Here is a 25,890-nt window from a genome sequence, read left to right as displayed (position 1 = left end):
GAGAAAGTAACCCATAACTGTTAATAGGTAGACCAAGGAGGGGCAGCTTGCCCTCAAGAAGAACACTTAGTATGTTTTAAACAGTAAACTGAAGACCTCCAACAGGCGAGTTTCATCCTGTATTATCTTGTTAATCATGTATTCTCTAATGAAAATCTAGTTGTCACACATGAATTTTTCTATACCTTCTGTTTCCTCTAGCCCTTTCCAACTGACAGTGAGTTTACATGGCCAATCTCTTGTATAGACTCCTGGTGAATGCATAAGGCAACATACTTTGAGAATTTTAAGATTACTTTTATATATTCACAGTAATGATTGCTAGCAAATATTGAAACAAAAGAAAACAAAAACCAAACCTGCTGCTGTCGAGTCAATTCTGACTCATAGTGACCGTATGGGACAGGGTAGAACTGCCCCCTAGGGTTTCCAAGGAGCACCTGGTGGATTTGAACTGCCAACCTTTTGGTTGGCAGCCATAGCACTTAACCACTATGCCACCAGGGATTCCCAAATATTGAAAAGGTAATGTTAAACTGTTCCACACACCATAAAACAAGAGTCAAAAAGAAACCCATTGGTCCAACACTCAGGGTATGTTTGATAGCTTTAATTCCTAGTTATGGTATAGCTAAATTGGAGAAATCTTTAAGAAATTAGTCAATCACTGTGGGGCAAATAGCACATGAAGTTGCTAGAGTGATAAAACCGTAACAGTAATCTCTGACTTCATTAGCCAAGGTGACATGAGATAACAAAATATCCTTAGATTTTTTATTAGCCCAAGAAAGTATAGTCTGTGCTGTAGCAAATACCTCTTATTGCAATTTGATAAATAACACAGGAGAAGTAGAAGATACACACAGAATTAAACAGCAAGCTGCTTGGTTACACACTGTAATACCCTTACAAACACCAGATTTATCTGGTTGGTTACCATCAGCAGTAAGTACATGGGGCTAGAACACTACTGCAAGGGATCATAATATTCTTAGTCTGTATCCTGGTAGGATTAGGCATAATAAAATTTATCTTCTATTGTCTTACATACTTAAAAAAAACTCAGGCTAAAGTGTTAATGCACATTGAGTCTACTCACTTCGGCAATGCCACTGATGGGAACGTTGCTCTTACTTAAGATCCTGGTGAAGAACTACATGGTCCAGAACCAGATGGTATCCAGTAGAAAAAACCAGCACCGTGAGTTTAAAGAGCCTGCCACGGCCACCATCTAAGGGCTTGACTAAGTCTAGGTATTAATATCTCCAATCACAGATCAAAAGAAAAGAATGATTTAGGAGATGATATTTTTTTATTGGAGCCATTATTCTCTGCCCAGCTGGAGCTGGACTCACAAAGACTCATAAAGACACATCAGCTTGTCCCTGAGGTATAAAGACAATAGCTAAGACAATCCGAGGGAAGAAAAAAAATCTTTTAGGGAGACATTCACATAAACAGGGCATAAAAGCCACTCTTTCTCTTTTAATAAACCAACAAGATGTCAGCAGCCACAATGACAAGGCCTAGGTCCAGTATTTGCCCCTCCCTAAAAATATGCTAAACAATTCTGAGCCAGGCTATAGTTTGATCCATAAGGCTTTCATTGGCTAATTTTTGCAAGTAGATCACCAGGCCATTCTTCCCAGTATGTCTTAGTCTAGAAGCTTTACTGAAACCTACCATGGGTGACCCTGCTAGTATTAGAAATACTGGTGGCATAGCTTCCAGCATCACAGCACCATGCAACCCACCACAGTACAACAAACTGACAGACCTAGACATATACCAGTTGCCGTGAGGTTGATTCTGACTCGTGACGTCCTAGCCCTAGACAGGCCTGTATCAAGTGGGTCCTATGTAAGATTGTGAACATGATGGGCCCCCAATGGTTATTCTATGCTAATCTCCTCTTACTTCGAACTTCCAAAGATCTTCATTTTTATCCTTACTAGTAAATTATGGTTAGATGTGTTCTGTCCCCTTTAGCCTCTTCTGGGTATCAAAAGACTTTTAAAAATGTGATGAAATCTATGGACCATCTCCTAAGAAAAACACAAATATATGTACACTATAAACTTTTTGCACATCATTTGCGGGGATTCATGGGTTTCCCTGAAACCCTTCAGTTCACAAGCTCCAACATCATATGAACTCTTATGAAAAAAGACCAAGGAGGGTGTCTCATTCACCTTTGAGATCTTAGATCACACCAAAAGACCTGCCATATATATTTCAATTTTTATTCATTCAACAATATTGATGCCAGAATAAACCTCGATTTCTAAACACTAACTTTATTTAAAAGACACACACACACACACACACAAGGCCTAGCAAACCTTAAAAACAACAAAAACTAAACCAAATAGGTAGATCACTGGAGCCAATAAAGATGCTCAATAAGTGACCAAAAACTATGCAATCAACTCTTAATTATACATACTGAGAGGACAAAGTATAATCAAAAACCCATTTCTCTATTGGAATTAAAATTCCTTATTGGAAGGGGGTTGTATCTTATTTACTTCTTTAATTGTATTTTAATTCATTTGATCTTAAAATCAGTTTATATTTTCTGAGCATAAGCAATTAATAAGGAAATAAAAATATTTTATTGGTGAGTTAAAATCAACTTGAAATTTGAAAAAAATATCAAGTATCCTGAACAACCATTTATACTCTGACATAAAGATAAAATTCCCACCAATAAAATTCCAAATGGAAATACTAAGACTGTTACATCTATAAACAATTAAGTAACAACTCAATTACAACCTCAATTGGTCCAGAATAAGATTTGTTTCCTAGAAAAAAATACTTACCTATTACCTAATATCAGAAACCCTGGTGGTGTAGTGGTTAAGACTAGGGCTGCTAACCAAAAGGTCAGCAGTTCGAATCCACCAGGCGCTTCTTGAAAACCCTATGGGCAGTTCTACTCTGTCCTACAGCGTCACTATCAGCCAGAATTGACTCGACCGCAGTGGGTTTTGGCATTACCTGATGTTATTTTTTTATTCACTAAAACTCCTTGGTATTTCTTTTCAGACACAAATGTAGAGAGCTCTAAAACAAAGGCTCTTCCTTCCACCCCTGACAAAATTGAAATGATTCACACTAAGAAAACAAACTAACGCCAAATGCGGAGTCCTTGGGTGGTGCAACGATGAATGCACTGAGCTGCTCACTGGAAGGTTGGAGCTTAGGGTCCATCCAGAGGCACCTCTGAAGAAAGGACTGGAGAACTACTTCTGAAAAATCAGCCAAGGACAACCCTACGGAGCACAGTTCTACTCTGACACACACGGGATCGCGATGAGTTGGAACTGACTCAAAAAAAAGCAGCAAAAAGCAGCTGGTAATTCCAAATGTGGAAAACAGGAAGTACGAGAGCGGGAAAATCAATCTCAAGTCTGAGCAAGCAGTTCACACAGAACTCTCGACCCTACCTTTATTTGACCTTAATTTTTAAAAGTAAAATAAAATCTAAAACATACTTGGGCTTTTAAATTGCCCAAGGTTTGTTTAGCACAATTGTGTAAATACCAGAGAATTTCAGCACCACCTTTTCCATTTTATTACTGTAGAAAACTTCATCACATATGCTTTATCACTCTGCTATTTCACATTTACTTAAACTTCAGTATCATATCCTCGTGCTAAGACTATCTACTTTTGTTTCTTTTATATATGCAACACCATATTTGATCTAGTGGCAAGCATGAAGATGTACTTCCATTTTTATTTTGAACACTTTTTAAACAATGATGCTTTAAAACTAAATTGCCAATAACAGAACAACAAAAATAACACTGAAAAGACAATTTAAAAGCAACATGGTGAATGAGGCACAATGTTAGAGGCAGAAGCACGGTCACTACCTACCAGCTAGACGACAACCAGGTGAAATGTCTAAAACTGCTCATGCGACTAGACAGACATCACAGTACGCCGTGAGTTTTAGAGACACCAGAGAAATGTTGCTAGTATTTCTCGGACTTGATCAGGAAAATTATAATATGTGCTGAAAACAAATCAGGAGATGCGATTTAAAAAGAAAGGCATGTTTATAACCTGTAGTCTGGCCTAGGCTAAAACTGCCATAGTTGTCATATACATTTAGGAGACCAAACCGAAACCAAACCCACTGCCGTCGAGTCGATTCTGACTCATAGTGACCCTACAGGACAGAGTAGAACTGCCCCATAGAGTTTCCAAGGAGTGCCTGGCGGATTTGAACTGCCAACCTCTTGGTTAGCAGCCATAGCACTTAACCACTACGCCACCAGGGTTTCCATTTAGAAGACAGCAGACGGCAAATGTGGAGGTCAAACGACAGGGGTATGGGTGTGTTTTTGCCTTTTTAACAAAATATCCACAAGGCTGCCTTGGGTAAGTTTTAGTTCTGAAACACTTTCTTTGAAGATTTACATTTATCTGGTTTAGAAAAATAGTGAGCATTTTCTACAAAAGGCCTGCAGGAGATCCAAATAAATTCTTGAAGAGATATATAGATGTAAACATAGACGTATCTGCTACACAAAACTGGCTAGCACACGCTTCTACTTGAACAAGCTAGTCTCTCTATAAATAAGTGAACATATGTAGACCAACATTAAATCAGTTACAAATCACTTAGAAATTCTACCAACACATTCTTTTACAACTGGTCCAGACTGGTGTTTGGAAACAGCAGTCTGTATAAGGAAAACAGAAAACCTAAGCTATTCTACTCACACCAAATTCGGAAATAAAGTTTTTAGCAATCGCATCATGGTCACTGTGGGAAACAAAGACATATATATGCACATTACATACGGTTGTAGGGTAGAACACATTACAAAGTTTAGCAAAGCAAAAAGAAAGTTTTATTTGGCATATATTATAAAAGACAAAAGTGGGAAGTGGATAAGCATGTTGCTAGAGCCATGTCTGCCCCAGTCCAAAGAACATTACAGAGTTATTAGTATATGTTAACACTACAGAACGGGCAAAACCACTGAAAGCTTCACCTTTTCACAGATTGGCTAGAAACTGTGATCCTACATTTCGAATTGTCCCTCTCAACAATCACTGGTACAGGTTTCAGTAACGACAGGAGGGTCTTCATTGGTCCAACAAATTTCTATTCACTAAATGTTAATAGAAAAAAGATAAGAGTGGAAAGTCTTGTGTTCTGGCTTATGTGAAAGGTTCCCTAAAAGATATTTTCCAAGATTATTTTAGTTATTGTCTTTATGGAAACCCTGGTGGCGTAGTGGTTTAGTGCTACGGCTGCTAAGCAAATGGTCAGCAGTTCGAATCCACCAGGTGCTCCTTGGAAACTACGGGGCAGTTCTACTCTGTCATATAGGGTTGCTATGAGTCAGAATCGACTCGACGGCAGTGGGTTTTTTTTGGTTTATTGTCTTTATACCTCAGGGCCCAGTCGATGTGTCCTTGTGAGTCCTTGTGAACCCAGCTCCAGCTGGGTTACATTCTCTATGCTCAAGGACAGGGAATAATGACTCCTATATTATTTCCTAAATCAATACTTACGGGATACTGGCCAATGTTATTTAAATTTTTTTAATTCATGACAACTTTGGATTGTAATTGTCAAAAATGCCAAAAAGCATAGTTTCCTCTGCCATTCCCCTTGACCACACAAAATGCGTGAATATTTTGGACTTAAAAATTTCTAGTCATATGCATAATCAGCACTGCAGAAACCAACAGACAGCAATTCTCAAGGAAATCATTGAGATTGGTTTCAAAATGGTGGGATAGTTACTACAGAGACTGCTAAGCCTGGCTGAAAAAAATTCTTATGCACACACTAAATAGCATCATTACAAAATCATAATCTCTCATTATACCTGAATCCAGAATGCCGAGGGGTTGGCGAGGGAGGAACGAAGAGGTCTCATCTACTAGTGGAAAAGAAGAATGAGCCTGGTGTCTCAAAGTCGTCTCTGTGATCTTGTAGTGACTCAATTCTCATGGGTCAATCACAAGCAAACCACTTTCTGCTGAACTCTGTTCTGGTGCCTTATTATTTGGTTCAATTTCTACAATGAAATCCCTTTGAACAACAGCAGTGGAAGAGAGAAAAGAGAGGGAAAAAGAGAGACTGCGGCCGAATCAGTGGGACATGGGAAGAGAGGTATTACACCTGCAGCTCAAAATATGCAAAAGGGAATTTATATTCAATAAACTAGCAAACAGAAGAAAATGATATTAGGATGACAATTTTTACAATTATCCTACCCTGAAATCTTCAAGCCAGCTATGAACTTTGAAGACTTTTGCATCTAAATTGGGCCAATCCACATTAATATCCGTAGCCTTTACAATTATTGTGCCATTGCTAAAGCAAATATATTTGAGCTTCTCTCAAAAGCCTAATTCCCATGAAAACCTTACATTAAGTACAGTAAAAAGGAGAGGTAAAGTTTACAATTCTATTCACTGTTTTTAAGTCACTTAATTTCTCTGAAAACACAGGCAAAACAAAACAAAAAAGCAAAAAACCAAACTAAACAATAACAGAACCAAAAACCAAACATGATAAGAAACAAAGCCCTGTACTTCTCTGTTCCACTGTATAATTAACAAACACCTCAAATTTAAATCCTTGCGATACATAATGATTTCTTAATAAGCTTTTAAGCACTCTTTTGCATTTACTCAGTGACCCACTAAAGTGAACCTCATCTCCACTTTCTCCAAATAACACAAGAAGCTTTCCTTGCACTTGTTAACCTAAAATGTGAATAAATGTGGCTGCCAGAAAGGCTTGCCCAATATCAACCTAGTCCTAAATGCCTCAGAGAGCACTTGGAAGCCCTAGGTTCATCAGAAGTTTCCCAAATCAGGTTTAAATTCTTCAACCCAATGACACCTGCTGTGTTTCAGGACCACAAAATAGTGACTTCAGACATATCCTTTGCCTCATTCATTATTCACTACTTAATCCAACACTCAAACATTTTATCTGAGTGCCTACTACACTGTGCTAGGGGTAGAGACATAGGTCAGTTGGATGCCCTTACCAAGATTATTACGAACAGATGCTCAACCTCAAAACAAACCTGTATGTTCTCCAAAACATCTAAGTTGGCTTTTAGTATTTTATTTCTCCATACATTTATCTAAACCCTGGTGACTTAGTGGTTAAGAGTTTGGCTGCTAACCAAAAGCTCGGCAGTTCAAACCCACCAGGCACTCCTTGGAAACCCTATGGGGTAGTTCTACTCTGTTCTGCAGGGTCACTATGAGTCGGAATTGACTTGATGGCAATGTTTTTTTTTAATCCCTTTTAGATTTATTAAATTGTTAGCCAGAAATATTTCTTGGAGGAATAAGTGTACATTAATACTACTTGCCAGTGATTTTCAAATGCTGACATGTCTGACAGTTCCATTCTGTTATTGGTTGAATTGTGTCCTCCCAAAAATACGTGTCAACTTGGCTAAGTCATGATTCCCAGTATTGTGTAACTGTCCACCATTTTGTCATCTGATGTGATTTTCCTATGTGTTGTAAATCCTACCTCTATGATGTTAATGAGGCAGGATTAGTGGCAGTTATGTTAATGAGGTAGGACCCAATCTGCAAGATTAGTTTGTATTTTGAGTCAAGCTCTTTTGAGATATAAAAGAAAGAATCCAGCAGAGATAAAGGGACCTCCTACCACCAAGAATGAAGAACCAGGAGGTGGGTGCGTCCTTTGGGCCTGGGGTCCCTGCACTGAGAAACTCCTAGACCAGGGGAAGATTGATGAAGAGGACCTTCCCCCAGAGCTGATGGAGAAAGGAAGCCTTCCCCTGGAGCGGGCACCCTGGATTCGAACTTCTAGCGTCCTGAACTGTGAGAGAATAAACTCTTTGTTAAAGCCATCCACTTGTGGTTATTTCTGTTGTAGTACCACAAGATAACCAAGACACATTTTAAGGCCCAGATTTTAACAGTCAGATTAACAGAGCCACAGTATAGATAAAATCTGATCACGACTACATGTAAAGACACATGGCTATAGCCCCACACCTTTCTTGTGTTAACAATGTGTAGGGATACCGGAGTTAAGATCTGCGGCTTTATACAATTATAATGAAATAGCCAGTTTGCTGAGAATAATCTAGTATATAGATTTTGCTGATTAGGTATGTGTTAGCCATTTATTCAGGCATATTACTTAGAAAGAAGGATGAATTAACTATAAAACTCTAAGTGTGTAAAATTATAATATAGTAATTAAACTTAAAAAGTAAAAAAAAACTTTCACTCAGCTTTCATTTTGAGACGCTAGCTCTATTGTACAGTTGCTATCGAGTCCAGTATGACTCATAGTGACCCTACAGGACAGAGTACAACTCCCCCAAAGGGTTTCCAAGGCTGTAATCTTTACGGGAGCAGACTGCCACATCTTTTTCCCATGGAGTCACTAAGTGGATTCGAACCACCAACCTTTCAGTCAGTAGTCAAGCACTTAACCACACTGTACAATAAAACCTGCAAAATCCAGAACCTGTATAAGGCAGACATCTGTCAGAGAAGGAAAACACAAATATTTTCCACTAATAGAGAGCAACAGAATAGTGTTAATACTTCACCCTGTCAAAGGCGAAAAATTTTGCAAGACCCGGAAAAACAAGGCAGTCCCATCAAGTTCGAGCTCTCACAGTATACCTTTCAATGTTTATTCAAATTTACTAAGTCAATGGCGAGGAGAAGGACCTAAAGGTTAGAGGCTAAAAGATGATTTCAGTGGGCATTCAACTCTAGTCCAGCTATAAGAAACTTCTGCCTACCCTTACACATTTTTCTTCCGAGCTGGCCCCTACCCTCTATCTGTCCCATTACACTTTCTCAAGATAAGCTCACCCTCCACTGAAGCTGCAGGCTCTGAGTAAGGGGACTGGGGTCCCTGAGTCCTATCCCCACTATCCTCAATGGCTCTAATATGACCCCACTCTTCTATTTCACCATCCTTCGTGTGAAGATGACATGTCCCTGTCCCTAATAGAGAAAAAAGTGTCATTTAATTAATTATATTGTCAAAGTATATTTTAGCACTGGCCCTTGGGTATCCTCACTCCTTATAATTCTCTATTTGAGAAAATTGAATCTCCCCTCCTCCTCCCCTAAGAAGTTGTATTTTCAAAAATCCTACATTTAGTAAAAACATGCCAGTTTGATACGGCTATGATTGTGTAGCAATCTGTCACACCTCCAGAATAGATGTTTTTAACAATTTACTCAAAAATGCAAAAGCCTTACAGGTTGCCAAAGGGGTGATGAAATGGGTAATCTCATGAACTGACACTGGGAATTCAAATTGGTACAATCTGTCTCAAAGGTAATTTCAAAATAGGCATAAACAGCCTTAAATATGGTCATATTCTTAGGCTTGGTAACTATAATTCAAAAAATTTATCATAAGAAGTACATAAAAATTTATATATAAGAATATTCATCACTGCATTATTTATAATATAAAAAAGGAAACAATTTGAATGCCCAATAATAGGGGAACAATTAAATTATAGAATATCCAATAATATGGATCAACAATATATTATTGAGAAATGTAGAGACCGTATTTTATGTGGAGAATAACAGGTTATAAAATAGAATTGTACAGCATAAACACAGAAAGAAAAAAAAGAATTAAATAAACCAAAACATTAACAGTAGTTATATATTCTTATATATAGATACCTACCTGTTACCACTAAAAAAAAAGTCTTAGGATCATGGACTTTGGAACCAAAAAAATATGGTTTGTATTTTAACTGTCTTACTTGGCAGCTCCATGACTCCGGACAAGTTACTTAAGTTACATAATAATGTTTTCTCATCTGCAAAATGAGGATAATAACTAAACCTACTTCCTTGGTATGAATTTTTGTAAACTAGGAAATTCATATGTATGACCTAGTATTTGATATGTAATTACATATCCAAGAAATAATAGCTATTATAACTACTATACAATATTATGGAATTATTTCTTTAAAAAGTCAGGGAAAAACAATAAAGGTTATTAAAAAAACAAAAATCCTAGGAAGATCCCACCAGGTCAGAAGAGTTTAATAAACTTCAGAACCTCTGGCCTGTCTCCTTTTAAATAAAGTTTAGAAACAAATTCTTCCTAGCACTCTTCAATAAAAACAATTGCACTGATCTTTGGTATCTCCCCTTTTTTCTTTGTACTTAATTTTGCAGCCTGATCATAAAATTGATTGTTTTGTCTCTAGCAAGGTTCCTCCCTACAGTGTATGCCTACAAACAAGCTTTTCCTATATTAACTTTGAAGCCCCTGGCAAGAAGCCCTTACTTGTTTTTGCTTACATCTGATGCGCACCTTACCTGCCATGCTTTGCCAAGCATCTGTACTCCCTTACCACACTCCCTTACTCTAAGGCAGCAATCTCTTATATTTTTAGAGTGGTAATACTTAGAGCTTAAATTTCATTACACAGTATTATTTCCTTCCTTTCTGAGTTAAGGTGAAATAAAATTAACTGTGCTTTGGAGTTTAAGAACGTTTAAACAAATCTCGAAGCATCTGAAGACCCTAAGAATTATCACAAAATGAAGACTATAAATCATTTCTTTGGGGCTGGACTTCATCAGTGTCTCATATCTAAATACGAGAGGCAGTGTAAGTAAAGTATGAACTTTACTAATAACATATCAGCATTAATTGTATGTTCCATACTGATACAAAAGGTCAATAATAGGGGAAGCTGGGTTTGGGCACATGGGAGTTCTGTGTACTATGTTCTCAATTTTCCTGTAAATCTATCCTAAAAAATGAAGCATATATAAAAGAAAAAAAAATGTTATACCTGGTGATTAGATTCTCAGAAAAGCTAAAAATGTTTATTTAATCCCTGATAGCACTGGAGTAATATTTAGACAGTGAAAACAAAGTTCCATGAAATACTATTATTTCCTTGTCACTGTTGGCTACGTGGAGTCCCTGAGTAGTATAAAGAGTCTCAGCTGTTAACTGAAAGGTTGGAGGTTCAAGTCCACCCAAAGGCACCTCAGAAGAAGAGTCTGGCAATCTACTTCTGAAAAATCAGTCACTGAAAACCGTATAGAGTACAGTTCTACTGTGACACACATGGGGTTGCTATGAGTTGGATTCAACGGATGGCAACTCGTTTGTTTGGTTTGGTTTGGTTTGATAGGCTAAATAGACTTGTATTGGATAAGGGAATACCTGCCATTTACAATAGTGTTTTTTAACAGTTTTTATGAACCTATGCTTTCAAATTTCTCAGTATCAGTGGAATTCAAATCATCCTCCAGCTGAAAATAGCAGTTAGTGTGTTGGTCCCAGGTCTGTCCGCATTCACCAAATCCACTTCCCTTCTCTGCTCTGTTGGAACATGGGCTACGTCCTGTAGGCTCCTGTATTAGCTAGTTCCAAGTTTAGTCTGACCAATGGGATGCCATGGTGGGAGGTTGGGAGATTCGAAAGAGTGAGAGACCAGCGTACTCCTCTTCTTTCCTATCTGCCTTCCGTAGCAGCAGATGTCCCCCGACAGCTCCAGCAACCCACTGAACAGGCCCTCGTGGTTCTGGTTAATATGGAGTGGTTTTGAAAACACCAATTCTTTCCTTTGGCCCTCCAGCCCTAGGAGTGGTAGTGGTCTGCTGGTGTTCCTAACCTCTCCATTGCCTCACTACTCCCTGTTTGGCTTCTCAACAACACCATTATCTATGTAACCAATTCACTCCATTAAATTTTGTTTTATACAATTCGTCTTTTATTTATATAAATTTATATAATTTAGATCTTGACTGATACAGTTAGAAAGACTGAACAGGAAAGAGGGGTAAAGAAAGAGGACATTTTGAATAAAGGCACAGAGACAAGAAAGAGTATCTCTGGGATTCACACCCTCACCAACTGAGTGCCTTTGGGCAGTTTTTTTCATTGCTTTAGCCCTCAATTTATTAATCTATAAGTGGGGGTTAAAGTAGTATCTATATCTCACAGGATTATTATACAGACAAAATAAGTGCATGTATTTAAGGCATTAGCATAACGCCTGACACAAAACATTTTACCCGCAGTCACTATTACTGCTGCCATCACCTCCTCTATACTCCCACGGTACTGCCCTCTGTAATGCAATCTTAACTGGCCTTGCCCTCCTCTGTCCTTATCCTCTACTCTTCTTAAACACTGCTCTAGGCTTCATCTTCCTGAAGCCCGCCACTGACTACACAGTTCTTACAAAACCTCAACTGCCTACAGAATATGGTCCATACTCCTTAACCTGGCATTCAGGACAACCCATAATTTTACCCCAATTTTCTTTATATATATATATATATTTTTTTTTTTTTTTTCTTGATACAAGTTAGGAAAACTTGTTTTTCTCTTTCTGGCTTCTCTTGAAAAATCAAGTATCTGGTAATACTGGTTTATTCCAATTATCTACAAAGGTAAGTAATAACTGCTGCCCTTGAGCAATTCAAAGTGTTTTCTCCATTTTGCTATAAATCATCATCCCTCAGACAAACTATGCATTTATCCAGGCCCCTCACTCATTTGTGTTACCTTCCTGTCTTCTGAATTTTTCACCCTAACATTTTTTCATCTTTTTAATTTTTCCATATATTTTCCCCTTCTCACTCACTTTTCTGCAAAGTTTTCTCCAATTTTCCAAACTAGAAAAAATGCATAGTTCCTTTAAACTCATGCACTTTATCCATATACCTGTGACACCTATAGCTTGTACTCTAGTTCTTCATCCACTTATCCATTAAAAAAAATTTTTATGAAGTATCTACAATCTGTTTCTGCTGTGGAAGACCCGAGGGGTGGTTATCAAAGTGAACCAGACACAATTCCTGATGGGAAGTTCCCAATCTAAGGGGCTGAACAAGTTCCTTGAGGACAAAATTCACATCTGATTCATTTTTGTATCCGCTACAGCACCTCACCCCGGGACCTTACCTAATAAAGTTGGCTCTATAAATATGTGTTGAATCAATGGCTGACTAAACAAATAAATGAAAACACTTAATATGAGTATGTCATGAATTGATTATTTAGATTTGACCCAACTTGCCTCCTGGAACAGGGGCCCGCAAACTGTGATGCACAGGCTAAACGCGCCCCTCCACTGTTTCTGTAAATGCAGTTTTACTGAAACACAGCCGCATGTATTCGCTGCCTATGCTGCTTCTGCTCTAACAGCAGAGTTCAGTAGCTGTGACGGGGACCAAATGGCCTTTAAAGCCTAAAATATTTACAGAAAAAGTTTGCTGATCTCTGTCCTTGGGGGACAATCCAGATTTATTCATACCCCAAAATATAGCTTCCATATACTGTGTTTCCAAAAAGAAATCTATTAAATTGCTTTGAATTAATAAGCTTTAACAACAGGTGATGTCTACGTTGGAGACTGCCTGTGTTACTGGAGGCATGGATAAGCAGGAAATTGACCAAAACTTCGAAAAGTACACCGGAAGACATCAGAGTATTATGTATAGTCTGAATACACAAAACCTTTATTAGATGCTTTTATTTAGACCTCTCTTCACCGCTAAAAAAGTCAGAGGGATAGTCTTGTTTATTTGACTCCTATTCATTCCTTAAGGCTGTGAGTTCATCAGTCTCTAACATTTCTCTATTCTTGTCCCATCCAGTTGTTTCATTCATTAGTTATTCGACAAATATTTACTGAATAGCGACCACGTGCCTGCTACTATGTTGGAAGTACAGAGAATGAATATCCTTAAAATTTCATCCCTGACTATAAACAATATAATTTTAGTTATAAAATATATTTTAAAAAGGAGAAAAAACATTATTGAAATAATGCCAGGAAATGAACAAGTGAGCCAAAAGTCAGGTATCTCTTACCATAACCTAAGTTTCAAATATCCACCAGAAAAAAACAAAAAGAAAGAAACACAGAAAAAAATATTTTAAATGCTTTCCACTATCATGAATCAAAGAATTTCAAACAACTGGAAAACAGCTCACTCCATTATAGCTACTACTGCTGGGAAAAAAAAAAAGGTATCGGAATTCTTTATAAAGTCCCTAAGGTATTTTATTCTTCAAAACACCATAAGCAGTAAATAACCTTCTAGATAAATATAAATTGCTTGGAAGTGTTATAAAATGCTAAAACTTCTGTCTTGAGACTATAACATTTGAGTTGAAGATAGTTGGACCAAAAGAAAATTAAGAAGGAAAAAAATTATTCTTCCCTCTCAAAAAGAGGGGTGGTATTTGTGATGAAGAAAGGGAAGACAGAGACTATTCGCTCATTCAGCAAATCTTTACTTAGCATTACCACCTAAACATACAAGCATCTGCCAATATGCCAAGTATGTTAAGTTAAGGGGAAAGAAAGAGTAGCGAGCAAGACAGACACAGACCCCTGTTCCCCCGAGAGGCTAACATACAAGGGAAACACTACAGAAAAAGTATGTATATCAATATTAGAATAGTAATAGCTGTTCATTTAATAACAATGATCAACAATTACATGATTACAATGTACCAATTAACATGCTGATCACAAAAACATAATAAGGTCCCTGCCCCTGAGGAGTTCACAGCCTAGGTGCTTACACAAACAGGGAAAAAATAATTTTCTTTTCTCTTTTTTTTTTAGATGAAGGTTTACAGAACAAACTAGCTTCTCATTAAAGAGTTAGTAAACATATTGTTTTATGACACTGGTTAACAACCCCACAACATGTCAACACTCTCTCTTCTTGACCTTGGGTTCCCTATTAACCAGCTTTCCTGTCCCCTCCTGCCTTCTAGTTCCTGTCCCAGGCCTGGTGTGCCCCTTTCATCGCGTTTTGTTTCATGGGCCTGTCTAATCTTTGGCTAAAGGGTGAACCTCAGGAGTGACTTCAGTACTGAGCTTCTATGTAATTGATTTTTTTTCCTTGCTCTTCCTGTTGTTAATTTCTAGTTTGATGGCGTTGTGGTCAGAGAAGATACTTTGTATTATCTCACCGTTTCGGATTTTGTTGAGGGTTGCTCTGTGGCCTAATATGTGGTCTATTCCAGAGAACATTCATGTGTGTTGGAAAAAAATGTGTACTTTGCGGCTGTTGGATGGAGTATTGTATACATGTCTATGAGTTCAAGTTGGCTAACTGTGGCCTTTAGATCTGTATTTTTGTTGAGTTTCTTTCTAGATGTTCTGTCTTTTACTGAGAGTAATATGTTAAGTCTCCTACTATATTGTGGAACTGTCAATTTCTCTTTTCAGTGATGTTAGAGTTTATGTATTTTGGAGCCCTGTCACTGGGTGCACAGATGTTTATTATGGTTGAGTCTTCATGATGGATAGTCCCTTTAATCATTATATAGTGCCCTTCTTTGTCTTTTATGGTGGATTTTGTTTTGAAGTCTTTTATCTGAGATTAGCATTGCCACTCCTGCTCTTTTTTGGTAGCTGTTTGCTTATTTTTTTCCATCCCTTGGTTTTTAATAAATTTACGTCTGTTTCTAAGGTGTGTCTCTTGTAGACAGCATATTGATGGATCCTGTTTTTTTTTTCATCCATTTGGTCACTCTCTGTCTCTTTATGGGTTCATTTAGGCATTTATGTTCAGTGTAAATTACTGATAGATATGTTTTTTGCTGTCATTTTGTAGTGCTTTTTTTGGAGGGTTGCTAATGTTTTCTTTGCTTCTCTTATTTTCTTGTGCTGAATTCCTTTTGTTTGTGGATTCTTTTCTTTTTTTTTCTTTTGTTTTTACTGAGACTGTGTTTTTCTTCTTTATTTTCATGAGGTTTGTTAACTTTCTTTATGGTTACCTTAAAATTTACTCTTATCTTCCTAGGTTTGTACTAGTCTATTATTACTTGACATCGCCTTGCCTTCCTCTCCATTAGAAAGTTCTATACTTACACGATTTATTCCCTCTTTTATTGTTCTGACGTTGCTGTCATTTACATGGTGTAAATCCTTTGGTTTTGAACAGTCCTTAAGAGTTCATTTTCTAGGTTGGTATCTGGCTGGTATGATCTTGTGTCCCAGATTCAGGCTGTTGTCTGATCTCAAACCAAAGGACTCCCTTTAACACTTCTTGAAACTCTGGTTGGTTTTTACATATTCCCTTAATTTCTGTTTATCTGGAAATGTCCTAATTTCACCATCACATTTGAAGAAACGTTCTGCAGGACATATTATTCTTGGCTGGCAATTTTTTTTCCTTCAATTTTTTATATACATTATCCCATTGCCTTCTTGCCTGCATGGTTTCTGCTGAGTAATCAGAGCTTAGTCTTATTGTTTCTCCTCTGTATGTGACTTTTTGTTTGTCTCAAGCTGCTCTCGGGATTCTTTCTCTGTCTTTGGTTTTAGTGAGTGTGATTATGATGTGCCTTGGTAATTTTCTTTTGGGGTCTATACTATATGGGGTTTGTTGAGCTTCTTGGATGGTCAGCTTTTCATCATTCATGATATTAGGGAAGTTTTCTGTCAGCAATTCTTCAATGATCCTCTCTGTGTTTTCTGTTTTCTCCCCCTGTTCTGGAACTCCAGTTACTTGCAAATTTTTGCTTTTGATTATATCCCACATCATTCTCAGAGTTTCTTCATTTTTCTTTGTTCTTTGGAAAAATAATTTTCACATATTTTAATAAATACTATAATAAAAACTTGTACAACTTTGTAAGGGAATAAATAGGATGAAACAACTTTATTCTGCCAGGGAAGGTGATCCAGGGTCAGGGAAAACTTCACATGAGCAAGCTGAGAAGTCTGCCAGGCACAGAAGGCAGGGAATTTCATACAGACAAGAAAACTATAGTAAAGCAACAGAAGTATGAAATTTCATGAGGGGAATATGAGAAAGCCAATGTAACTACAGCATAGGGAATAGTACAGTGCAGGGGTGGAAAATGTGGCTGGGAAGGCAGTTCACAAGAGCCCTATATGCCACCCTGACTAAAGTTTGGAACGTAGTAAATTTATAAAAACGGATGGTACCATTATTAGGTCTGCATTGTAAGAAAACAACTGTGAAATTTGGAAAGGGTAAAGTACCGAAAGCAGAGACCTATTAAAAAGCTATTACGTACATACATACAAGGTTATCCAGCAATAAAATGAAACGAAGTCTTGATACATACTACGCCATTATCAAGGATAAAACTGGAATACATTATGTTGAAAGAAATAAATCAATCACAAAAGGACAAACATGGAAGGATCCCACTTATAAGAAATATCTAGAATAGACAAATGTATAGAAACCAAAGTTTATTAGTGTTTACCACGGGTGGAAAGAGAGGGGGAAGAGGGAGTCATTATTTAGGGGGCACAGAATTTCTGTTAAGGGTGACAGAAAAATCTGGAAACAGATAGTAGTGATGTTTGCACAAGACGAACATAATTAATGTCACTGAATTGTTCATGTAAAAAAAAATGCTGAAATGATTAAAGTTTTGTTATATATATACTGACCACACAAAAAAATAACAAAAATTTTAAAAGGCTATTACAATAGGCCAGGAAAGAGATGATAAAGTCGAAGGGGATAGCAGTGAGAAGGGAGAGAGGGAAAGAAATTACAGGGACCAGGAAAAGTGATTGATTGACTTAATGTTGGAAATAAAGGAGAAAGTGTAGTTCATGGTGGCATTATTCCAGACAAGGAAAACAAGACGAAAATCAGCAGTTTGGGGCGAGAATACAATGAGCTAGATTTTAGATAAGCTGAATGTTGCGGTTTTATTTGTAGGACTCATTAGCAGACAACTGGAAATTCTCGTTGACTCCATTCACAGAGATAATAGTTCTTCTCAATCCTTTCCATTTCCGGGACAATATTTATTTGCTCAACAATTTCTTACTGGAATGCTTACCACATATAAGGTACCATTATAAATGTTGGAAATATGTATCAGAGAACAAACAAAATCTCTGCCCATGGAGCTTACATTTTAGCCCCCTATTATGATACATACAATAGCAAGGAAAGGATTAGACAAAAATGTAGATATATAATACATAATCCATGTGATTGCCAAGGAAAGCTTCAGGGTATGTCAAAACATGTTTAAAATCAAATTGCAATTTAAAAGTAGTAGAAATAATCTCTTATTTTTTGGTAATGAATGAAGGCTTGCTGGAAATGCTGGCGGCATAGTGGTTAAGTGCTATGGCTGCTAACCAAAAGGTCAGCAGTTCAAATCCACCAGGCACTCCTTGGAAACTCTATTGGGCAAAGTTCTACTCTGTCCTATAGGGTCGCTATGAGTCGGAATCGACTCGATGGCACTCGGTTTGGGTTGGTTTTGGAAGGCTTACTACTTTACATTTTTGATAGGTTTTAGCTTTCACATACTAGGTTTGTTTAGTCCAGTGGTTAAGTATTTGGCTGCTAACCAAAATGCTGGCAGTTTGAATCTACCAGCCGCTCTTTGGAAACCCTACGGGGCAACTCTACTTTGTCCTATAGGGTAGCTATGAGTTGGAATCAATTTGACGACAACGGGTTGGTTGGGTGGTGGGTATTTTTTTTTTTTAATACACTACAGTATAACTAATAGCACTAAGAGTTATGCTTTTTAGAAAAGTACTGGAAACAAAAAGGCTAACACTTGATACAAATTAAGTTTTGCTCAAACTTTTAAAACTTGATATCGTTCTCATCCTAACTTCAAGGGTATTTTTCTACTTTTCCACGAAAACCAGTTTTGCTAAAGCAAAGTTTGAACATGACCTCTGATTATTAAACAGTTAATTGTAAAATGCTATTGTATTTAAAGTACTACCAGTACTTTATCTTCATCTTTTTAATTTGTTCAGCAGACTAGTAAAGGATAATTTTTAGTCTCTAAAGGGACGTTTATCTGACAAGAAGAGAATCATTTAACATATACGTACAGCTGTAAATACACATTTCATGAATCTTAAATTCCATCTTATTCAAAAATGTTATGAAAAATATTTTTTCAACTCAACACATTTTATTTTCTACTATTTTCACTATGATTACCAAATGTGTCCCAAACCTATAACATTTTTTCCTTTCCTAACATTTACTCTTTGTCAGCTTCCCATCACTTTCAGTACTTCCAGGTTCCCCGAAGTTATCATCAGCTCTACTTTCTACCTCAGCATTGGTCACTGCCTGAACCAATGATTCCCAGCAAAAGCAGAACGGGCCCTTAAACATTTAGAAATTTGTGAGGACCTTTTTGGTTGTCACAATAGTTTGGAGGGGAGGGAGGGCAGCTTTTTTGGTAGATGGGGACTACCGATCCTACTAGTCCTAAAACGTACGGGACAATCCTGCAAAGACTGTCTGCATTCCTGAAGACTTTCAAAGATTTGAGTGGATACTGCCCATTGGCGTCATAAAACCCGATGCCATCAAATCAATTCTGACTCATAGTGATCCCACAGGACACAGCAGAACTGCCCCATAGGGTTTCCATGGCTACAAATCTTTACCGAAGCAGGCTGCCATATTTTTCTCCTGCAGATCAGCTAGCGAATTTCAACCGCTGACCTTTCGGTTAGTAGCCGAGCCCTTTAACCTGACCTTTCAGTTAGCAGCCCAGCACTGAACCACTGCCCCACCAGGGCTCCCTGGGTGGATATTAGGTAGGTAAAAACCCGTTTGTGGTTATCGTAGTCTAGAGCTTATTATATATAAAATACATCCTTTTAAACTGTTTTAGTATAGACCGAATTTTCCAGAAGTGCAACTAACCATGTAAATTGAGAGCAGATTCTACTTTGTTTTAGAGCTTTACTGAAAATTGTTCACCATTTTGAAAAAATCACTTTGTTGATGACAATGCCTTGAATTACCAATATAATACACCTGAAATCAGTCTGCATTTGCAGCTGTTACATTCACAGTGATTCTCTGTATTGGTGCAAATATGCCAGCAAATGATTGCTTCATTATGCCTTCTAACGCAGTCGTGTCTGAGCATTTACATATTTAAGCAGCAGATATGTTTTCTAATAAAATATCTCACCTATGTTACAATTAGAGCATTATACTTTTTTTTTTTTAATTATACTTACGGATAGATTATATTGCCTATGAATCTCATTTCTGGATAATACACGCAACATTACAAAATATTTGTTTAAAAATGGGGGCACTGGCACAAAAACTAACTCAAAATGGATCAGAGACCTAAATATAAAATCCAAAATGATAAAGATCATAGAAGAAAAAATAGGGACAAGATTAGGGGTCCTACTACACGGCATAAACAGTATACAAAACATTACTAACAATGCACAAACACCAGAAGAGAAACTAGATAACTGGGAGCTCCTAAAAATCAAACACTTATGCTCGTCCAAGGACTTGACCAAAAGAGTAAAAAGACAACCTACAGACTGGGAAAAAAATTTTGGCTATGACAAATCCAGTCAGTGTCTAATCTCTAAAATCTGTAAGATTCTGCAAAACCTCAACAACAAAAAGACAAGTAACCCAATTAAAAAATGGGCAAAGGATATGAACAGACACTGCACCAAAGAAGACATTCAGGCAGCTAACAGATACATAAGGAAATGCTCACCATCATTAGCCATTACAGAAATGCAAATCAAAACTACAATGAGATTCCATTTCACTCCAACAAGGCAGGCATTAATCCAAAAAACACAAAATAATAAATGTTGGAGAGGCTGTGGAGAGACTGCAACACTCACACACTGCTGGTGGGAATGTAAAATGGTACAACCACTTTGGAAATCGATTTGGTGCTTCTTTAGAAAGCTAGAAATAAAACTATCACACAATCCAGCAATCCCACTCTTTGGAATATATCCTAGAGAAATAACAGCCTTCATACAAATAGATATATGCACACCGATGTTCACTGCAGCACTGTTTACAATAGCAAAAAGATGGAAACAACCAAGGTGCCCTTCAACAGACGAATTGGTAAACAAATTATGGTATATTCACACAACATAATACTACACAACAAGAAAGAACAATGATGAATCCATGAAACATTTCATAACATGGAGGAATCTAGAAGGCATTATGCTAAGTGAAATTAGTTGCAAAAGGACAAATATTGTATGAGACCACTCTTATAAGAACTCAAGAAAAGGTTTAAACACAGAAGAAAACATTCTTTGATAGTTAGGAGGGTAGAAAGGGAGGGAGGGAGATGGTTATTCACTAATTAGATAATAGACAAGAATTATTTTAGTTGAAGGGAAGGACGATACAGGGGAAATCAGCACAACTGGACTAAACCAAAAGCTAAGGAGTTTCCTGAATATAACCAAACACTTCAAGGTACAGAGCAGTAGGAGCAGAGGTCTGGGGACCATAGTTTCAGGGGACATCTCTGCCAACTGGCATAACAAAGGGTATTAAGAAAACGTCCTGCATCCCACTTTGGTGAGTGACACCTGAAGTCTTAAAAGCTAGCAAGCAGCTATCTAAGATGCATCAATTGGTCTCAACCCACCTGGAGCAAAGGAGAATGAAGAACACCAAAGACACAAGGAAAATATGAGCCCGAGAGAAAGAAAGGGCCACATAAACCTGAGACTCCACCAGCCCGAGACCGGAAGAACTAGATGGTGCCTGGCTACCACCAATGACTGCCCTGACAGGGAACACAACAGAGAATCCCTGATGGAGCAGGAGAAAAGTGAGATGCAGACCTCAAATTCTAGCAAAAACACCAGACTTAATGGTCTGACTGAGACTGGAGGGATCCCAGAGGTCACAGCCACCAGACACTGTGTTAGCCCAAAACTAAAACCACTCTGGAAGCCAACTCTTCAGACAAAGACTAGACTGGACTATAAGACATAAAATGATACTGGTGAGGAGTGTGTTTCTTAGCTCAAGTAGACACATGCAACTAAGGGGCAGCTCCTGTCTGGAGGCGAGATGAGAAGGCAGAGGGGGTCAGGAGCTGGTTGAATGGACATGGTAAATACAGGGTGGAGAGAAGAAGTGTGCTGTCACATTGCAGGGAGAGCAACTAGGGTCACATAACAATATGCGTGTAAGTTTTTGTATGACAAACTGACTTGGATTGTAAACTTTCACTTAAAGCACAACAAAAAAAATGGGGGGCGGGGTTGCACAGGGTTGAGAACCATTAACCTACACTTTAGCCTTTACGTGCCTGATTATTCAAGATGCCTCTAAACTAGTACCTTGGGTTCTATATGTACCCTCTTTTAAGTAAAAAAATACCTACAGATGTAAAAATTACTAATATTACTTCTATCTTCAAATGCTACAGAGCTGCCTCGTACTTGTAAATCAACCTTATACTGAGATTTTTACAATTTTCTATAAGGAGATCCCGCGTTACAGAACTAATCTCTATTCTATCCACATCACAGAACGAATACCTTATTCTAAAAAATCTTATTTCTGAGTAGTCAGCAAGGCATAGTACAAACAGTGTAGGATTTGAAATCCTAGCCTGCCACGTATTAGGGGAATCATCGTGGACAACTTTCTTACCACTTTCCAAATCTCAGTTTCCTCATTTCTTAAGTGAGGATTGAGATGGAGCTTCTTCACAAGGTTGTGGTAAGGAATGAATCAGACACAGTAAGAGCTCAAAGAGTTTTCTACTTCAAACTTTTATCTATTTTGCTCACTTATGTATCACAAAGTTCTAGGATGGTGCCTGGCATTCAAGATATGTTTGTAGAATAAAAGCTCAACTGCTTTCTGAAACCTTCTCAGGTAAGCTGATTGCTCCAGAAATACTTATCAGCCAACCAACTGATGAGAACTGAGTACTATCAGGCAAATTGTTTACGAGAAGTAAATATCCAGTCTCTGCTCTTAGAAAGGAAACCCTGGTGGTGCAGTGGTTAAGAGCCGCAGCTGATAACCAAAAGGTCAGCAGTTGGAATCCACCAGGTGCTCCATGGAAACTCTATGGGGCAGTTCTACTCTGTCCTATAGGGTCACTATGAGTTGGAATTGACTCGATGGCAACGGGTTTGGTTTTTGGCTCTTAGAAAACATAGAACAAAGCTGGAAAAATGACAGGTCAAGACAAAAGCTGTCACAAGATAGTGTATGATTAATAAACAAATGGTATGGGAAATAAATGCTGTGCATTTAAAGGCTGGCTATCACTGTGGGCTGGAGTAGCATGGAATGTGGAGTGAAACAGGGACAAAACAGCCATCTCTTTCCAGACTTTCTCCACTTACGTATGGCATGAGAGCCCAATCTGTCACACTTCTGCCCAAATCTTATCAAAATGGTGCCACTGCCCTCAGGATATCCCAGCTCCTGCAGACGGTTTACTAAAAACTTCAGATCTTGTCCCTGTTTACCTTTCAGAAGCGTGCTGATCAGTACGGTAGCCACTAAAAAAAAAAAACTAGCCACATGTAACTGAGCACTTGAAATGAGTGTGTGCTTTAAGTGAAACTGAGATGTGCTTTAAGTGCAAAATACACATCGATTTCAAAGAATTAAATAAAGGTAAAATCTCTCGTTAATATTTTTTAATATTGATTACAAATTGAACTGGCATTACGGTGGATATACTGGGTTAAAGAAAATGCATCATTAGAATTAATTCTACCTGTTCCTTTTTACTTTTTTTTCTTAATGTGACTACTGAAAATGTCTACTGGACATTTCCTTTTCCCAGCTCTACGTTTCAACCCGCATAAACCACTTGCAATCTCCCACTGGGCCATGTTTCTTTGACCTGTGACTTTGTAGATAGTACTACGGTACCTGAAACACTTTTTTGCTATTCACTGAGTTAACTTCCCCGCTCAATTCTTCAGGTCTTAGTTCAACCACCGCTTCCCCAGTAAGCCGCCCCCAACCCAGCACACCCACCAAAGCCTGGTCTGGGGTCCCTTCCTATGTGATTAGAGAATCCATCATAGCACTCATCATCTGTATGTGCAATTGCCTGTTTTCTCGTCTGTCTCCCCGGAAAGACTGAAAGCTCCTTGAGGGGAGCAGGGACGCTCTGACCTGCTGTATGTCCCACACCTATTAAGTCAACGTCGAGCACACGAGTCAGTGACGAGGCAAAGACACTGAAAGAACGAGGGAGGACAAAGGTTGGAGGACCGCAGGGGGACTTGGGGTGAGAAAGGCACTGGGCGGGGGCTCCGAGAGCCACCGCGGGGCGGGCGGACTGTTAGGCAGCGTGTTCCGGCCTTGCGGGGCCAGAAGCGGCGGGGGCCGCCGGCAGGACTCACCAGTCCCCGGTCGACGTCGGCGTCTGGCTGTCTGGCGGAGGGCGGCGAGTACTCGGCATAGCGCAGTCCCTCGCCGGCGGGGAGGACGCCACCACGGGCGGCCATGGCAATGCGGCCCAGGGAGACGCTCAGCGCCGCGACGCCGCCTACGAGGTGGCCTCAGGGACAAACTAGTTAGGGCGCGTTCATCTCACGGCTGTAGCAGGTGTTGCACCCACTGTAGGCGTTGGACCCGCTGTAGAGGAGCCCTTGTGATGCAGTCATTAAGGCGCTCACTGCTAAACAAAAGGTCGGTTGTTTGAACCTATCAACCGCTCAGCGAGAGGAAAATGTGACAATCTGCTGCCGTGAAGATGACAGCCTTAGAAAGTCTATGGGTCGGTTCTACTCCGTCCTACAGGGCCGCTGTGAGTCGGAATCCACTCCACTGCAAGGAGTTTTGGTTTGGGCACCCACTGTGCAGGGGAAGCTCGGGGGGGTTCTGTTCCCACCTCTGCTCTGGACAGCTTGTGCCATTAAAACCAAGGGTCAGATCCCAGGCTGCTAGGACGTGTAGAATTTTCTTGTTTTTGTTTCAGATTAGCAGGTCCAAAGCCAGTCCAGGCCCCCGGAGTAGGTGTGGTGGGCCCTGGTCCCCTCCCAAGGTTTCCCCTGTTGATGTTGTGTACCATCCAGTCCATTCGGACTCATAGCAACCCCATGTGACAGAGTAGAACTGCCCCATAGGGTTTTCTGGGCTGTAATCTTTATGGGAGCAGATCGCCTGGGTGGGTTCAAATTGCCAACCTTTGGGTTAGCAGTGGAGAACTTAATCTCACATCTCTAAATCTCAAAATCCCCAACCAGGAGAAGCTCAGAGAATCCAGCTGCAGTCCCTGAGGGTTCTTGACCCTTCCAGGCTTTCTTCCCATCCCCAACTACTGTACACACTTCTGTTTAATGCAGAAATTCTCCCAAACCAGGAGAGATATAGATGAGACAGCTGCTTTGCTCTCACCGCATGAGAGCAATGGACAAGGCAATTTGCTTAGTACTTCCCCACCCCATATGAATGACTGTAACCAGCTGTGGTCCGGTTGATTGTGACTCATAGCAACCCTATATATAGGACACAGTAGAAACCCAGCAGCTGGTGAATTAGAACTGCCAGCCTTTTGGTTAGTAGCCTGAACTCTTAAGCACTGTGCCACCAGGGCTATATTTAAGATGAAATTACAAAGAACAAACTTGCAAGCAAGTAAGTAAATCTCACTCCCCACAAATGGTTTTGTACTGACTCGGATATATAAAGTGCCCCTTTTTTTTTTTTTTTTTTTTTGATAAGACAAGGCTTTGAAGCAAAACTTAACCAACAAATGAAGCCCATTTTGTGTTTTCTAACACCTGTACGAACTCTACAGCTCTTTTGCCCTTTATACCCATTGGGAAAGCAGCTTACAATAAAAGGAAAATCAGTGATTATTTTTCCTATTTCTGAATTTAAAAATTTTAGTGTCCACTAATTTATTCATTTAGCTCATATTTTTTAATATTTAATTTCATTTTTGGTGTAAATATACACAGCAAAACCCACTCCCATTCCATAGTTTCTAGATATAATAACGATCAGTGACATTGGCTAAATTCTTCACGTTGTGTCAACATTCTTGTTATTTCTGTTCTAGTTGTTTCACTTCCCTTTGCTTAATCT

General features: G+C 38.8%; 1 protein-coding gene across 10 annotated transcripts in view; it reads right to left on the bottom strand.

Annotated features, from left to right (window-relative positions):
* DNAJC15 (DnaJ heat shock protein family (Hsp40) member C15) overlaps positions 1-25,495 on the bottom strand; it is a 92,188-nt gene extending 66,693 nt beyond the window's left edge. For 4 of the 10 annotated variants that reach the window (XR_010318192.1, XR_010318193.1, XR_010318191.1 and 1 more), the window contains exon 1: positions 24,201-24,337. Coding sequence is in view for 6 of the 10 variants with exons in the window: in XM_064270081.1 (XP_064126151.1) it covers positions 24,201-24,305 (105 nt within the window). In the remaining 4 variants the exon portion in view is untranslated. Of the gene's footprint in view, positions 1-24,200 lie in introns of all 10 variants that reach the window. The other 6 variants (XM_064270085.1, XM_064270084.1, XM_064270082.1 and 3 more) reach the window with 6 other exon arrangements.
* Positions 25,496-25,890: the final 395 nt, after the last annotated feature.

Source organism: Loxodonta africana, chromosome 17 (genome assembly GCF_030014295.1).
Source record: "Loxodonta africana isolate mLoxAfr1 chromosome 17, mLoxAfr1.hap2, whole genome shotgun sequence".
NCBI classification, from domain to species: domain Eukaryota; kingdom Metazoa; phylum Chordata; class Mammalia; order Proboscidea; family Elephantidae; genus Loxodonta; species Loxodonta africana.
This window is presented reverse-complemented; position numbering and strand designations above follow the sequence as displayed.